At 56.4% G+C, this 15,342-nt stretch overlaps 1 protein-coding gene across 1 annotated transcript; it reads left to right on the forward strand.

The window, feature by feature from the left end:
• The first annotated feature begins 7,196 nt into the window (after nucleotides 1-7,196).
• On the forward strand, nucleotides 7,197-13,961 carry FMOD (fibromodulin). Its single transcript, XM_042833697.1, has 3 exons — nucleotides 7,197-7,430; nucleotides 9,586-10,596; nucleotides 12,524-13,961. Exons 2-3 carry the CDS (start codon nucleotides 9,606-9,608, stop codon nucleotides 12,673-12,675), a joined length of 1,143 nt encoding a protein of 380 aa, XP_042689631.1. The 5' UTR covers nucleotides 7,197-7,430; nucleotides 9,586-9,605; the 3' UTR covers nucleotides 12,676-13,961.
• Nucleotides 13,962-15,342: the final 1,381 nt, after the last annotated feature.

The following is a 15,342-nucleotide window of genomic DNA, read 5'->3' on the forward strand; positions in this document are numbered from 1 at the left end:
CCATCCAAAGGTGAGCAGGATGCAGCCATCTGGGATGCCCAGATATGGTGCTGCAGAGCCCGGGTACCACTGGCAGCATGCAGCCATTCATCACCAGCGCCCGAGGCTGTGATGTGAGAGGATTAATTACTTTTTACACACCGTTCAGCGCAGGGCTGAGCACGATCATGCATTATTCATGCATTCAATAACACAGCTGATTTATTAATGAGGAGGTCAGACTGCCTGGAAACGAAGGCTTGTTGTAAAATCACTTCGAGCTGGGACGTTTCAGAGGAGCTGCTGGAGCGGAGCCGGCGCGGAGCCACGGCGCTGGGACGAGGACGGCACGCAGAGCTGCCCTGTTCCTTCCAGCCCATTAATCCCCGCGCTGCTTCGGAGGCGCACGTTCCTGCTCCAGCACGGGCAGACAGCCGTGCAGATGTAATGCGGGAGCCGGAGGAGCAGAGCGGGTCCATAGGGGCGGCTTCCCGGCCGCCTCCTCCCTGCTGCAGCCATGGAGGACCTGGGGAGCCAAAGAGACCCAGAGCAGACACATCAGCATCTGGGCCTCGCAGGGAAACGGGAGGAGAACGCAGGCAGCCAACTCCTCCCTCCTGCTGGCTCAGTGGGAAGAGCTGGAGCCACCTCCAAAGCAAATGAAGGGAAGGAAATCTGTGCTGCAGGAGCTGCTTTCCCCCTGGTCACTCCCGAGGTCTGACAGCCCACCTATCTCTCCGTATTGAATTTGTCTCCTATTTGGGTGATCTTTTCCTCTCCTCGTCTCTCTCGGTGCTGCACAATCACAGAGGGGTGGATGGGGGGTGGTGGGTGGACAAAGCAAGGTGCAGGCAGCAAACAGAAGGGCGATGGCTGGGATGCTTTGGAGCAGGATGGGGCTTCTCCTGCTTTGTCATTGCAAATTATTGCTGCTGTGGTAGGAATGAGGCAGCAGCACGGGGCAGGGCATTGCTACTGTTTTGCGCTTGCTCCTCCATGGAGCAGAAGACAGCCAGCAGCAGCGGGGAGATGATCTGGAACCCGCAAGAAAGCTTCTCCCAATGCTGAGGAGCACTAAGGGCAGGAGAAGCCCCGGTGCTGGACTGGAGGCAATGGATCAGCACAGCTGGCGGCTGTCTCTGCTCTGATCAGCCCGCACACACTGTGCTTGGAGAGGGCCAGCAGAAATCAAGAGAAAACAAAGCAAGAATCAAACAGCAGCACGGCTGGGGCACCGCTCAGCCCGGCCTCGCTTTGCAAACAGAGGAGGGAAGGGCTGGGGGAGCAGGTAACGATAATGAGGAGTGAGGGAAGGGACACACAGCCACACAGCCTCGGGTGCCAACATGCGGTGGGGATGCGGGTGTCCTGCCCCGGGAGCAGCTCAGCCCCTGCAGATGCTGCCCTGCATGCCCCAGGCAGGAGTGGGCGTCACTCCATGCCGACATCCTGAATGGTGTCAAGATTCCCAGGCCCCAGTGCTTGGGGCCGTGGAGAAGAAACCGCTTTGATCATCACTAATTACTGCTGCTGGGCTGACAGCACTCTGCTGTCCCACCCCCAGCTCAGCTGTGCCCGCCCACGTTCCCCCATCGCCCCACGCTGCAGCGGGTTTGTAGGTGCTGCCGGTGGGGCTGGAGCCCCACATCCACCTTCAGCCGGACAGATGGACAGACAGACAGTACCAGCAGTGTGTCCCACAGCCCGGGGTATGACAGAGGTCCTGGAGCACCACTGCTCCAAACTGCAGGGATTAAACCCTCAATGCACGTCCCCCTCGATGCTTTTTATTCCCCCTAAATTGCAAAGGCGCTGCCAGGTCCCCGAGTTCCCGCTGAAAAACACAATTCGGCTGAACAGAAGCAAAAGCAGAGAACGCCCACACCCTGCTCTTGCTCCTGTTTATCTCCAAAGCTTTTCTTTAAAAAAAAAGAAAAAAGAAAAAAGAGAAGAAAACTAAAACACGCCTTCCTTCAATGTGGAGGAGTGCTGCAGCTGAATGTGGAGATGGGAGATGGAGTGTGGAGGGCAGCGCTGCGATGCAGTGCCCCTGGCCATGGGCTCAGAGGCTGTCTGCCACGGGACCTGAGACTTGTTTGTGAGCATGGGAAGCCAGGTGGCAGAGCAGGCAGGAACACTAATGGGTTTCCCAGGCAGTTGATGTTATGCTTTAAAAAAAAAAAAAAAAAATCTCATTTTTCAGATGCTTTAGAGAGAAAAACAGCCCATGCTCCACTGGGGAAAGGAGCTCGGTGCAGTGACCGTCCTGAACCAGGGTATGCCAGGGGAGCATATGTTGTTGCTCTGTGCCCAGCGCATGGCTGCGGGCAGAAGGCAGGACCAGGTCCCACCTTCACCCTTCTTCCTCCAGCCCTGCTGCCCCCCCAGAGCTGGCCTCATTTTGGAGATGGATAGAAACGGGGCAGTGTGTGTCAACCACATCAGCGCTGTCTGGCAGGTACACACGGCTGCATGCACGTTACCTCTTCTTGTTTGCTCCCTGGTGCAGCTCAGGCTGCTGGTTATGATTTATTAATCTCTGCACAGGTTTATATTTGGCTCCAAGAGCGTCTGCAGCCGCGTGCAAAGAGCATTGGGTGCCGGGTGCTGTCAGTCTGCACCAAGTGGGGCTGGGACAGGGCTGGGATGGGACCATGGGGCTCTGCTTACGGGAAACGTGATTGAGATCTTCCCCATCCAGGAGCCTCAGACGATGGGCTGGAGTGAACCTGTTCCCTTCTGCTGTTTGTTCAGGAGAGCTGGGAGGCTTCTGAAGGGAGCCAAGCGCTCAAAGGGCCTTTGACAACATGAATCGAGGTCTCTGAGCAAAGAAACACTGCATTTTTTTCCTTCTGCTCCTTGGACAGCTGCAGCCAGCATCTGGCAGACATTCGTGCAACCTTGATGCACAATGGGGAGAGAAGGGGAGAGAAGGAAGGTTCTTCCCTAACAAGCCTCCCTTAGCCACGGCTATGTTCGCAGCACAAAGCAGACGTCCAGGGGCAGCCGAGGGAGCGACTGCATGAGGAAACGCTTCATAGTTTCCAGCTCTGTTCTAAATTAGGCACTTAACCTTTTCAAACACATCTGATGGTGGTTGCAGTGCAACCCGCTTTGTGCACGGCCCAGGGCCGCGCTGTGAGGAGCACTTGCATGAGGAAATCCAGCAGGCGAGGTTTGCAGGGGAGCGGATCAGAACGCACACGGATATTCCGAGGCCATTTGTTACCCAGAGGCACACTGGTGGGGCCAGGGGCTGTGGGGATGTTGTCCACCCCATCATAACCCGCAGGCAGCTATTATTACCTCCGGCACTGAGGCCCCAAAAGCAGCCCATAATTACAGTGGGACAGCGCAGAGCTTTCCTCAGCTAAATCATCACCCCCAGTGCTCTGCAAAGCAGAGCAGAGGGGTAGGGGACAGGTCAGGCTTTGCTCTCCCTCCCCTTGTGCCATCTCCCAGAAGAGACCTGGGGGTTGCAAAATAGAGCCATTTGCAGCCATCTCCCACCCCAGTTTCATCCGGGAAAGACCCAGGCAGCTCTTGCAGCTGCCTGCACACAGGGAAAGCTTTGCAGCACGTCCCACGGAAGGAGCTGCGCCTGCACCCAACTCAAAGTTTCCAGCAGAGCCCCATGGCCCCACTGCCGTCACACTGTCTCCGAGTGACCGATTCTCATCGCCTCAAATCTCAGTTCAAGAATGTTGTTTGGGTTGCAGAAAGTATGCCTAAAAGAGGAAAGAAAAAAAAAAAAAAGAGAGAAAAGAGAAGGAGGCCAGGGTGAGATGAGAGAGGTTTTGCTTTGTCCTTCCGTGCTGACCGCCGTAATTCTGGAGAGGAGATCACAGCCCCAGCTGCAGCAGCCACCAGATGTTGAGTGCAATCCCTCTGTGCAGCTTGGCCAGGGCTGAGCCCCACGGATCTGCTCCCCCTCCTTCCATGATTTCCCCACATTTCTCCCTTTCCTGGTCTGGTTTAGCTTCTGGCACTGTGGACACCCTTACAAACCAAGAGGAGTCCGCCAGCTGAGGGGGGGTGACAACCACTGGGGGGTGACAACCACTAGGGAAGCTGTATGGCTGCTCCTCTGAGTACAAGAGACGCAAACCCCTTTGTGGGCATCGACTGTGGGCTTAGGAGCCCAGTGAGGGGATGGAGAGGTGAGAAAGAGAAGATTTGGCTGCAAACATCCAGAAAGGCCATGCAAACCTGGAAGCCACCATCCTCCAGGGCACCTGTGCTCTGGTATTTGGAACAGGAGCCTGGTGCAAAGAAGGGGCTCCAGACCATGGCCTCATGATGTTCCCCACTATGGTGGCTCTGCAGATGTTGCCTCATTCATTTCCACCTGGAGCACACTGAGGCTCAAGGCCTCCCTGGGTTCTTCTTGGATTCTTGTGACTGGAGTTCCTCAAAACAGCAGCTGGGACCTTCATCTTCAGGAATTGGCTTTTCATTATAAAGTTCAGGAGGAGCCCCTGGGAGCCCGCAGCTGAAAGCCCCAGGTAAGCAGAACCAGCACCCCTCAACCTGCAGCACCGCAGACTGATGGGCACTGGAAACCAAAGAAAACAGGGAGGGAGAAGACAGAGCAGTGAGCAGCTCCAGCATGGCTGAAACTTCATGGAAATGTGAAAGAGGCAGTAATAGCATCTCCACGAGCAAGAAGGGAAGCCAATCTGAAGTAGCCGTGCTTTATGACAATCGTTTTGGAAGCATGTGGGACATCAGCATCCACTGGGAAGAATGAGCAGGAGCATCAGATTGTTTTGGTTCTTCATTATGCAATGGAGCATTTGCTACCTGTGCCAGAGTGGTGGTCCATGCACAGGACAGTGTTCCAAGCTCCAAGAGCTGTGTTTGTAAATTAAAGGCAAATTTGGGCCAGGTTTGCTGGTTTCAGATAAAGCTCAGGAGCATTTGATCAAAACAACTGGAGCAAACCCAACCAAAACAGACACTGCTCACATCAGTTTGGTTTAGAAAACCAAAGCAAACCAATACAGACATCTGTCTGGCCCTGATGAAATGCAGACTACAACTGCTAAGCGTAACTGCACCGGATGGGATTATGCAGTGATAGGGATCATTGGCTTTGAGCAAGCAGGACAGCATGTTCCCAGCTCCTGGTACCAGTTCAAGTCTTCCTTTCAACAGTAAGCCATTGGGAAGAGGTGTCTATAGATGTCCAAAAAGTTTGATGAAAGTTGAGGACAGCTGCAGAAGCTTTGCACTGGCCTGAGATGAGCAGCAGCATTAAGGTCTCATCAACAGCCGTGTTCATGCCAGCAGAACCAGACAAATCAAGCAGGATCACCCCAGGAGTGGCTCAGGAGACAATGGCCACCTGGAACATGAGATTGCAGGGTAACCAGATAAGATGTACGTGCTTCTTTAGACGGCAGCTTTTCACTTCCCTGAGACATCCCAGAGGACACTGGAGCCGGGCAGGATGATCAGGCAAAAAGCCCTGGTAACTACGGGGAACACTGAAACTGAGCTCCAGCATGTCATTTTGTTCTGGTTTAGGCTGGGAAAGGGAGATGTGAGTGTGGGTACGGAGCCAGCAATGCATGAAGCTCTGTGGGACACCCTGCCCAGGGCTGCACACCCGGAGTCAGGAGTATTTTTGACTTCCAGAAGGTGGAGAGGCCCCCTTCCTTATCTAACCTAGATATGGACGTGGTGCTTTTCCAGAAAAACATCCAAGCCCTTTGCAAGCCTCTGAGCTGCTGGCCAGCAGGACACCTCGAGCTGCCAGAGATGCAATGCTGGTTGACACCATCCAAGCACCAAGCAGCAGATGTTGCTGGCTGCCTTTCCCTGGAATGGGCTCCCGGGGCAGCAGGAGCCCTCTGAGTGGGGTTTCCCCCTGCACCATCCTCAGACTGCCCCCATACACACACCAAAGGTGTGAGCCCTTTCTCAAGCTGCAGTGGCAGTGCCCCACAGGGACAAAGAGGTGCTGTCAGCTCAATTGAAGCTCATGGGGAGGCTCAGAGAGCACCCCTCTACTCCCCCCCCCCAACCTTGATGAGGGCTTCACCTCCTTGGGGCAGCACAGCCCCCCATCCTCTTTCCCCACTTGAAGGCAAGATTTCTCCCCGGAGCAAGCAGCACTCTGCCTGCGGCACCACAGAGAGCTGTGCTTTCCAGGCATGCTCGTCCTTCCCAGCCTCACATCCTGGCACAGTCCCCACTGTACAGTTTGTCCCTCACAACCCTGTCCATGAACCACCCGCACATTCCTCCTCCCTACAGTGAGGAACACAGATTGATAAGGATCTTTGCAAGTCTCCCCAGGGGCGGAGGATGTTTTGGCTGGGAAATATCAATGGGAAGCAAGGAGAAAGCAAGCCCAGAGGGAGCGTGGCACCTGCCAAGCTCTCTGAATAACTGCAGGCTCCTCAGCAGAGACGGGTGTGCTGCTGGAACAGGGCACGGAGCAGCAGGCAATGGGCGGTCAGGGCTCCTCCTTCCTTCTCCCTGCAGGAAGAAATGCTTCAACAGCCATCAGAGAGCCATGGCCAGTGCTGAAGCGTGCAGGGACAGGGACCAGGGATCAGCACCCAGCACACCACAGCTTTGCAGGACACAGTGGGCACTGCGAAGCAGGAGGTGCTGCAAGCTGCCATGTCCACAGTTCTGTCACCCAGAACATGTTCTCCACATCGGGTCCCCTCCCCAGGAGCCTCAGTGGGGACCCCCCAGCCCTGGCTGGAAGGGCACAGGCAGTAGAATGCCAGCTTGGCATCTGTCTCCTTCCAAGGTGAAGAGAAATTCCGAGTGTCACAGTGGCCCTTTGGTAGGCAATTTGTTTACCTTGGATGCTGCAGCCTTATCGTTCATGGAAATGTTTATCCTAAATATTTAATAGCAGGTCTGCATAAACGGAGGTTTCCTGGGGAAGGAGCCCAGGCTGCAGTTGGAGAAGGCACAGCGTCCCTTCCCTCGGTACTGCAAAAGTTGCAGCTACTTTCTCACTTCTCCCCAAAAATCACATCCTCAGCACCTCAAAATCAGGGAGTTTTTCATCTGGCCAGAGGCTTCTTCATCACTTCCTGATGAGAAACACAGGAGACCTAACAACAGCCCTTTTAAAAACAACATCCCCGATTCCACTAACTCGTTAAACAGAGAGAGCCTGAAAAGTGCCAACACTCCTATGAGAAAAGACGGGAGGGAGAGAGAGAGAGGGAGGAAAGAAAAAGCAGGTTATTTATAACGCCAGGCTGCGTTAGGGTCTCTTCAGTCTCTCCTGCAAACTGTCTGCTGCTAGGAGGTCACTCCCAAAAACCTGCACAGCCCGTGACCTGCAAGCACAGTGTTTGATCTGGGATCTAGGGCGGGCACCAGTCCTTGCACACTGAGAGACGCACTCACATGCTGCTTGACACACGGGAGATCCCAGAGCAGCACAGCGAGGCTTTGGAAAGGAGGCTCTCTGCTTGGTAAGTCCATCTCCATATTTATTGATTTATTTTTTTTTTAACGCTCAATTTCCGTAGCCCTGCTGTGCCACGCGGAGCACATGCCAGCGACACGGGTGGCACAGCATGGGTGCCAACGTGCCCTCTCCTGCTCCTGTCCCAAGCAGCAGCTCCCCAAATATTTGCCATGGGATCCACACACCCACAGCACATGCAGCCCCCCCGGCCCCACACAGCTCTGCCAGATCTTCTGCTGCTCGTGTCGTGCCTGTGATGCCACTCGCTCTAAATCCTGCTCCCTCCCTGAGCAACAAGCTGGCCCTGATGGGACACATGGCCCTCTAGCAGAGAATGATGGAGCATGGGAGACTGCATGGATATTGTGCAGATGCCACCCAAAAATGGGGCTAAATACACAGGAGAGGGGAGAGCAGCCTTCAAATGGAGCAGGGGTGGCTGCTGAGGACAGGCGCTGGGGCTGGTGGCACACTGAAGGAGGCTCTGAGAAAGGGGCAGAGAGTCCTGGATCCATTCTGCACCACACAGAAGGACCCCAGGAAGGGGCAGCAGCCCCAGAGCAGAGCAGACTGCTCTGTTTTACCAGGCAGAGTGCCCTGGAGCAGGAGGGAGAAGGAGGGGGAGAAACTCTCCTGCAACTGCCAAGATCCTGCCACACATGCAGCCGCCAGGAGGGCCATGGCTCCTCTGCCCCTCTGAGCAAGAGAAAACAAGAGCCATGCCTGCCTCATTTGGTCTCAATCCCTGCTTTCTTCCAGAAGGAGCAACTTGCTAGGGTCGCTCAGGGGCAGCCTGGGCAGAGCTGTGCCCTCTTTGTCTGATGGGTGAGCGGTTCTCTCCCTGCTGCTGTGCCAGGGCAGGGGGACCAGCATCCTGATGGCTCTTTGGGAGCGCAGTTTGGATGGGAAAGAGGGAGTGTATCCCCAAGGATGTAATTTGGGAATGACTAGTGGGCACAGCCAGCTCAGCCAGCTCCACCATCACAGCTCTGCAGGGCTAGGTGACAGCCCCCAGCATTGCAGGGGTCGGGTGGAGGAGAAAACCACAAAACCTGCTGTTTTCACCATTTTCCTAGCTGGGTCAGGGTGAGGATGCAGCATGGTTTCCCCATGCACAGCAGCACAGCCACGTGTACAGGAGCCCGCGCTCCCCCTGCAAGCAGCACGGCTCAGAGTATTTCCTGGAGGCATTTCAAGCCACCTCGCTCTGCGTGCTGGCATAGCCATGAGGCTCAGGGGAGGACGAGAAGCCATAACTGGTGTTCTCCCTCTGCCAGTGCAGTGCCCTGAGACAGTGCAGCAAAGCCCACACCAAGCCAAAGGGCACCAGAGCCATTGCGCAGTGCTGAGCCCTGCTCCCAGCTGGCCTTCAGCCCAACACAGACTGCTTCCCATAAACAAGGTCCCAATGGCAACTCTGGGGATGTCCCCACTCTCCTGTGTCACGCTGGCCTTGATGGGACAGCAGGTGGACAGTCTCAGGACAGCTGTCCTGATTCTCATCAGGACAAGAGATGGGGGAAAACAGCTCTAAAATGGCTTCAGTTCAAAATAAGGCAGAACTTGTTTACCAGGATTTACATCAGTCCCAAGCAGTGTGAGCATCCAGCATGTTTGTGGGGGAGGGGACAGCTGGATTAAACCCACAGCAACTCGCGTCGCCAGCAAGCACAGTATAAATATAGCTGCATTGAAACATGCCTTGAGCTCCAGCAACCTGTTCCGCAGCTCCCGCTGCTTGGAGGGCGGCTGAGACCCTTCTCCTCCCTCCTGCATAGACCAGCAGAGGCGAATCGGGATGCTGCAGGCACAGCTGTGGCCTTGCACCAACTCTGCCAATGGGCCCCCATTGGCACCCTCTCCCCAGAAACAACAGCGGTCAAAGAGCTGGCAAGAAAATGGGCACTAGAATGTTTCTGGAAAGCGTGAGATGAAAGAGGGGGAGATCAGGTAGCTTCAGAAAAGGGAAATGCTGGCAGGCACATTTGTTTTAATAGGATTCCTTCAGGTCATCTCAGTTCATCGGCTCTGCTGCCAAGCGCCATCAGCCCCACATCCCAACCTATTCCACCCAAGCCCACTCAGCCCAGCCCGCAGGGAGCAGCTCGCCTGCCTGCGGCCCCTACGCTGGGCCTGACTTTGCTGCTGCTTCCCCCCAGGTCCCTTCAGCGCCAGCGCCATGCATTGGGCCACCATCCTGCTCGTCGCCGGGCTCTGCGGAGCCTCCCTGGGCCAATACAATGAGGAGGAGGACTTGGCGTGGCTGCAGTACTACATGCGGCAGTCCCGGATGTCCTCCTACAACTACATGCCCTACTACGAGGACGAGAACAGCCCCTACGTTTACTCTTACCTCCCAGCCCCGGACACTGAGGCAGAGCCCGTCCCTGAAGCTCAGCAGGCCTCATCCTGGCAATGTCCCCAGGAGTGTGACTGTCCCCCCAACTTCTCATCGGCCATGTACTGCGACACGCGCAACCTGAGGTATCTGCCCTTCGTTCCCACCCGGATGAAGTACGTCTACTTCCAGAACAACCAAATCACCGCCATCCAGGAGGGAGCTTTCGACAACGCCACCGAGCTGGAGTGGCTGGCGCTGCACAACAACCAGATCAGCAGTGAGAAGATGGGCAAGAGGGTCTTTGCCAAGCTGAAAAACCTGGAGCGACTGTACATGAACAACAACAACCTGACCAAGATGCCCAGCCCCCTGCCCCGGTCCCTGAGGGAGCTCCACTTGTCTTACAATCAGATCTCCAAGGTCCCCTCCAATGCTCTGGAGGGTCTGGAGAACCTCACTGCCCTGTACCTCAGCCACAACTATATTTTTGAGATGGGAGCATCCCTCAAAGGGCTCAAGTCCTTGATCCTCGCTGATCTGAGCTATAACCACCTCAGGAAAGTCCCTGATGGGCTCCCAATGGCTCTGGAACAGCTCTACCTAGAGTACAACTACATCAACACAATCCCTGATGACTATTTCAAGGTGTCTCCCAAGCTGCTCTATGTAAGGATGTCCCACAACAGCCTGACAAACCAAGGGCTCTCTACCAACACTTTCAACAGCAGCAGCATCCTCGAGCTGGACCTCTCCTACAACCGGCTCCAGAAGATCCCCCGGGTCAGCACCAACCTGGAGAACCTCTACCTTCAAGGGAACCAAATCAATGGTGAGCATGTCAGCCACGCGCAGTGGGGATGGGGAGGTGGGGAGGTGGGAACCGTGCTGCCCAGCATGAGGCTGTCCAGGGAACGGTTTGAGCAGGACACTGGAATTCGGCAGATCTCTGACCTCCTCGGTGCAAGGCTGCAAGGCAGGAAAGGGGCTTGATCTATTGCGAGCTCTGAGATCTCCTGCGTGATGCACAGAGACATTTCTTTGGTTTTATTGAGCATCTTCTGGCTGGACATGCCAGAACTGTGGGTAGAGGCTGTTGCACAATCTGGGGAGGGGCCTCCAAGGATGAAGGGTCACCAAGAGAGCTGGGAGAGTCACTGAACATGGGAATGGGCATCACCCCTGGCAGGGCTAGCGTGCGGCTGCAGGCAAACCCCACAATGCTCAGTGGTCTGCAGCACTGGGGCCGGCGCATCCCCCTGCAGCCCCTCTGCCCTCATCGGCAGGATGCCCTGAGCTCTCCAGCTGCAGCTCTCCCAGTCTGCCACCTCCAGTTTATTCTCAAGCCTTCAGTAATCCACAGGAGATGTAGCTCTGGTCCTTTCCCATGTGCCAGAAGCGACTCTGATGAGCCCCACCCCTCCCCCAACCCCTGGAAACACCCAGACCTCCCCAAGAGCCACTGCCTGCAGCTGATGGGTACGTCCTTGCCAGGGCTGTGACAGGCAACAGCTTTTAGTTTTTAGAGCATCTTCTGCCAGGACTAACATTCACTCTATTTAATACACACGCACATGTACACAAAAATAAAAGGAACGGTTGCTCTTTGCAAAATAATAATAATTAGGACAACAAGCAAACTGCATCTCCTGGAAAAATCCCCGCTTGCTTCTCTCACCTGGCAGGGCTGAGGGCAGAACCCTTCAGGAGCAGTGCTGCTGCACCGGTGTAGCCATCAGTTGTTGCAGGGGAAACAACCCCACACTGAGGAACTGACAGAACACGAAAACAAGAACAGATTCCCAAATGTTTGCTTTCAACATTTGTAGCTGTTAATGTCTGCCCACAAACGCCATGAAACTGCTGCGGAGCTTTCCACGCTTGTCCGAAGCTCTGCTCCAGCTGCAGATTTGCTGCAGACCTCTGGAGCCCCGTGTGCCCTTCGGTGGAGAGTGGGGCACCCGCATCACATCTGGGTGCTGTGCAGCCCCCGGGAGACGCTGCTGCCCTCCATGTGCCCCCTCCTGCCACCAAGCCCCCGTCCCCCCGGCTCTCCTCCCGGGCTGTTTCAGACAGTGCGGAGCTGCACAGCCCCTGAGGCGCACAGGCTGAGCGCGGACGGAGAGTTTGTGCCGAGGGCTGCGCACCACAGCGTGCCCCAGAGCCTTTCCCACAAGCTCTCGGCCTGGAGCTTTGCTGCCCCCTAGGCGGCCGTTTCTCTCCTAAGTCCCGCACAAAAGCGAAATTTGTTCCGTATCTCCCCTGCAGACCCAGGGAGGGATGGGCCTGGGAGCCGCAGACAGCAGTGGGTGGCAGAGAGGAGAGGGAACGTGGATGGGACGGGGACCTCCCCCCACAGACACAGTGCCTGGGTGGTCCCGCTCCCCGTCGGTGCCAGAGGGTCTGGATGCTGCAGCATGGGAAGACTCATGAACTGCAGTGACCGTTCCCTCTGAAAACTGACAGTTTTTTGTCTGACACCACCCAGCTCTGTTCTTTTATCCTACCAGGACTCCAGCTGTGCTGGGCAAAGTCACAGCTCCCAAAGCCCTGAGCACGCACAGCCTCAGCGCTGCTTTGGGCTCCAGCTGGAAGCACCAACTGCTCTACTGCTTTAGGATGGAAAGGTGTGGAGTCCAATTTGGCTGTAAATTGCTAATTCAGGGTTGCGATCATTGTTCTACTGCCCGACCTGCGTTGGCTGGGCACCCTCTGACCCACTGCAGAACGGGGCCCTGACAGCTCTCCTTCCCCCACAGAATTCTCCATCAGCAGTTTCTGCACTGTCGTGGATGTGATGAACTACTCCCGGCTCCAGGTGCTGCGGTTGGATGGGAATGAGATCAAGCGCAACGCGATGCCCCCCGACGCCCCGCTGTGCCTGCGGCGTGCCACCGTCATCGAGATCTAGCCTGCTGCCAGCCCTGCTCCTCAGGACTCTGCTCCCTTCTTCCCGGGGAGACACTCACTCCTATTTTAATGCAGCTTGACAGTTTGACTTGGCTTCTGCAATAGTGCAATAAGGGTGCTCCAATGCCAGCCCACGCAGGGGGGCAGGATCTGCTCATCCCCAAATCCCCCCCTTCCCCCGTCTCTCCAGCCTCACAGATCCCATGTAGCCATGCCCTGGTCCGTGCAGGAGGCAGTGGGGAAGAAGGAGAGCTCATCCCATCTCTGAAATGTGGTGCTAAGCATTCGGCTCTGGATGTGGGTCTTGCAGAACCACCCCGGTGGCTTCCCCTGGGCAAGGGTTTGGTGATCGCTTGGAGCTCAATAGGTGAAGGGTTACAGATTTCCCAACCAGCAGCATCCCTCTCTCTAGGATGGGAATAAGCAAATCTCTATCCTTATTTTACCACCTTTCCCTGAAGCTTCCTGCTGCAAACATCAAGCCAAGAGGAAAGAAATCTTTCCTGCTGCTGCCCAGCAGCCTTCAGCTGATAAGGTCAGAGAGAAACTCCTTGAGGAGCAGCCATGGCCAGAGGGACCCTCACACCTCCCCAGGTTTTGGGACAGGCCAAGAGACAGGCACATTGCAGTGCCGTCACCCCATAGAGCTCCAGGTCCATGCCAGGAGCAGCCCTGTGTCCCTGCTACCCCTGCCCAGGCACCAGGTGCTGCCATGAGAGCAACTGGGCCACATTCTGGGTCTGCACACAGCCGTGTCCTCCCACTCTGCCGACCGACCCCATTGCTGCGTGCCACTCAGCTGCAGCTGCCCCAGCCTAGGGAGAGCAGCCCAACAGCAGGTGAGGTTTCGAACCAGGTGGGACCCACCTGGCTTTAACAGGGGAGGGTTTCACTGCTCCCAAAGTTCTGGTGCCTAACTCCTGTACTCACCCACACTGCAGGATCTGCCCTACTCCTCCCACCCCTCCACCTGCTGGCACAGCTCAGGGCTTCCCACCTAGGGAACTAGGCTTTCCCACTAGGAATAAATGATGCAGCAGTAATGTCTGCATGGGCAGCACATCTCAATTTATCAAGAGCCGAAGCACCAACTTGGTTCCTTGGACAGGCTTACTGAGAACCAAAGGGGCAGCTGAGCTTTGAAGATGACCTGCAAAGCTGAAGAGGTCATCCAGACCCTCCGCATTTAAACTGCATGCTAACATTATAGAAACAAAAAAACAAAAAAACCTGCACTATCACCGGCGCATGAACTGTAGATGTCATACCGACGAATAAAGCCCTTTCTGTAACTGCACAAAACGTGTCTGAGGAATCCCAGCACCGCGTGGAGCCGCTCGCAGCTCAGAACCTACGATAACACTGCGCTGTGCATCGGCCGTCTGGTGGCTGCTGCAGGCACTGCGCTGCACTGCGGGGTTCGCAGAATGGTAGAAGTGTTGAGTTGGAAGGGATCCCTTAAGGCCATCCGGTCCCACGGCCTGCAGTGCACAGGGACACCCACAGCTCCATCAGTGCTCACAGCCCCATCCCTGCTCTTGGGGGTCTCTGGGGACGGGACATCACCATGGGCAGCCCGTGCAGCGCCTCACCGCCCTGACTGCAGAAGACTTTGCTCTTATATCCAACCTAAACCTCCCCTCTTTCAGTTTGAAACCATTTCCCCTCGTCCTATCACACAGACCCTGCTATAGAGTCTGACCCCTCTTTCTTACAGCCCCTTTAGAAACTGAAGAGCAGTGTGAAGAGCAGAAGTGATCCCTAGGATCACTTCTGTGGCCCTCCTCTGATGTGCTCCAACAGCTCCACGTCCCTCCTGCGCTGAGAAAACCCCCTCTGGACGCAGCGCTCCAGGTGAGGACTCAGCACAGAGCAGAGGGGCAGATCCCCTCCCTGGCCCTGTTGGCAGCACTGCTTTGGATGCACCCAGGATACGGTTGGCTTTCTGTGCTGCGGCCGTCGGGTAGCGGGGGAGGCGCTCCGGCCCCACTCCGCTTAGCCCGGCTCCATTCCCTCCGCACGCCATCGCTGCCCCCCGCAGTCACAGCCCCTGCAGGGACAAACGGGCAGACGGGACCGCGCAGAGCCCACGCACGGCTGGTACCGAGCTGCCCCGAGGGGTCGCTCCGTCCTCCCCGGCGGGGCGGCCGCAGTAGCGGCTCGATAGCAGCGGGGAGGGGGGGACGAAGAGCAGAGGGGCTGCGCGCTCCCCTTTCTCCGCACTCCCCAACTTCTCCCCCCTCCCCCCAAAAAGTGGGAGATCCCATTGGTCCTGCGAGCCCGGTGGCGCCCAATCAGCGCCGTGTTGCTGTGTAGGGGACGGCAGGATGGGGGCTCGCGTCCCCTTCCTCTTCCTCCTCCTCCTCCTCCTGCTGCTGGGAGGAGCGGTGGCCGGGGCCGCAGCGACGTTCTCCCGGGGAGGAGGGGCGCGGGGTTTTGTCCGGACTCGCCGAGAAGCATAAAGGAGGGGAAAACTCCAAAGCAACTGAAAGCAACTCCGCTGTCCCCTCCCCCCCGAGGTGTCCCCGTGGCTTTGTGGGGCACCGCACGCCACACAGCAGCTCCCACAAGGACGGGCAGGGCTTCTCCACAGCCCCCCCAAACCCCCTCACATTTCAGCTCCCAAAGTCCCCAATTCTTTTTCAACATCTTTTCCCACATTTTCTTC

This window comes from Centrocercus urophasianus, unplaced genomic scaffold, assembly GCF_019232065.1.
Source record: "Centrocercus urophasianus isolate 14NV4802_14NV808 unplaced genomic scaffold, USGS_Curo_1.0 seq_42, whole genome shotgun sequence".
Taxonomy (NCBI): Eukaryota; Metazoa; Chordata; class Aves; order Galliformes; family Phasianidae; genus Centrocercus; species Centrocercus urophasianus.

Excerpts from the sequence above, each read along its gene's own strand:
- FMOD (XM_042833697.1), top strand. The coding sequence starts at position 9,606 with ATGCATTGGGCCACCATCCTGCTCGTCGCCGGGCTCTGCGGAGCCTCC. Across the intron at positions 10,597-12,523 it reads TCAAGGGAACCAAATCAATG|AATTCTCCATCAGCAGTTTC; the intron begins GTGAGCATGTCA and ends CTTCCCCCACAG.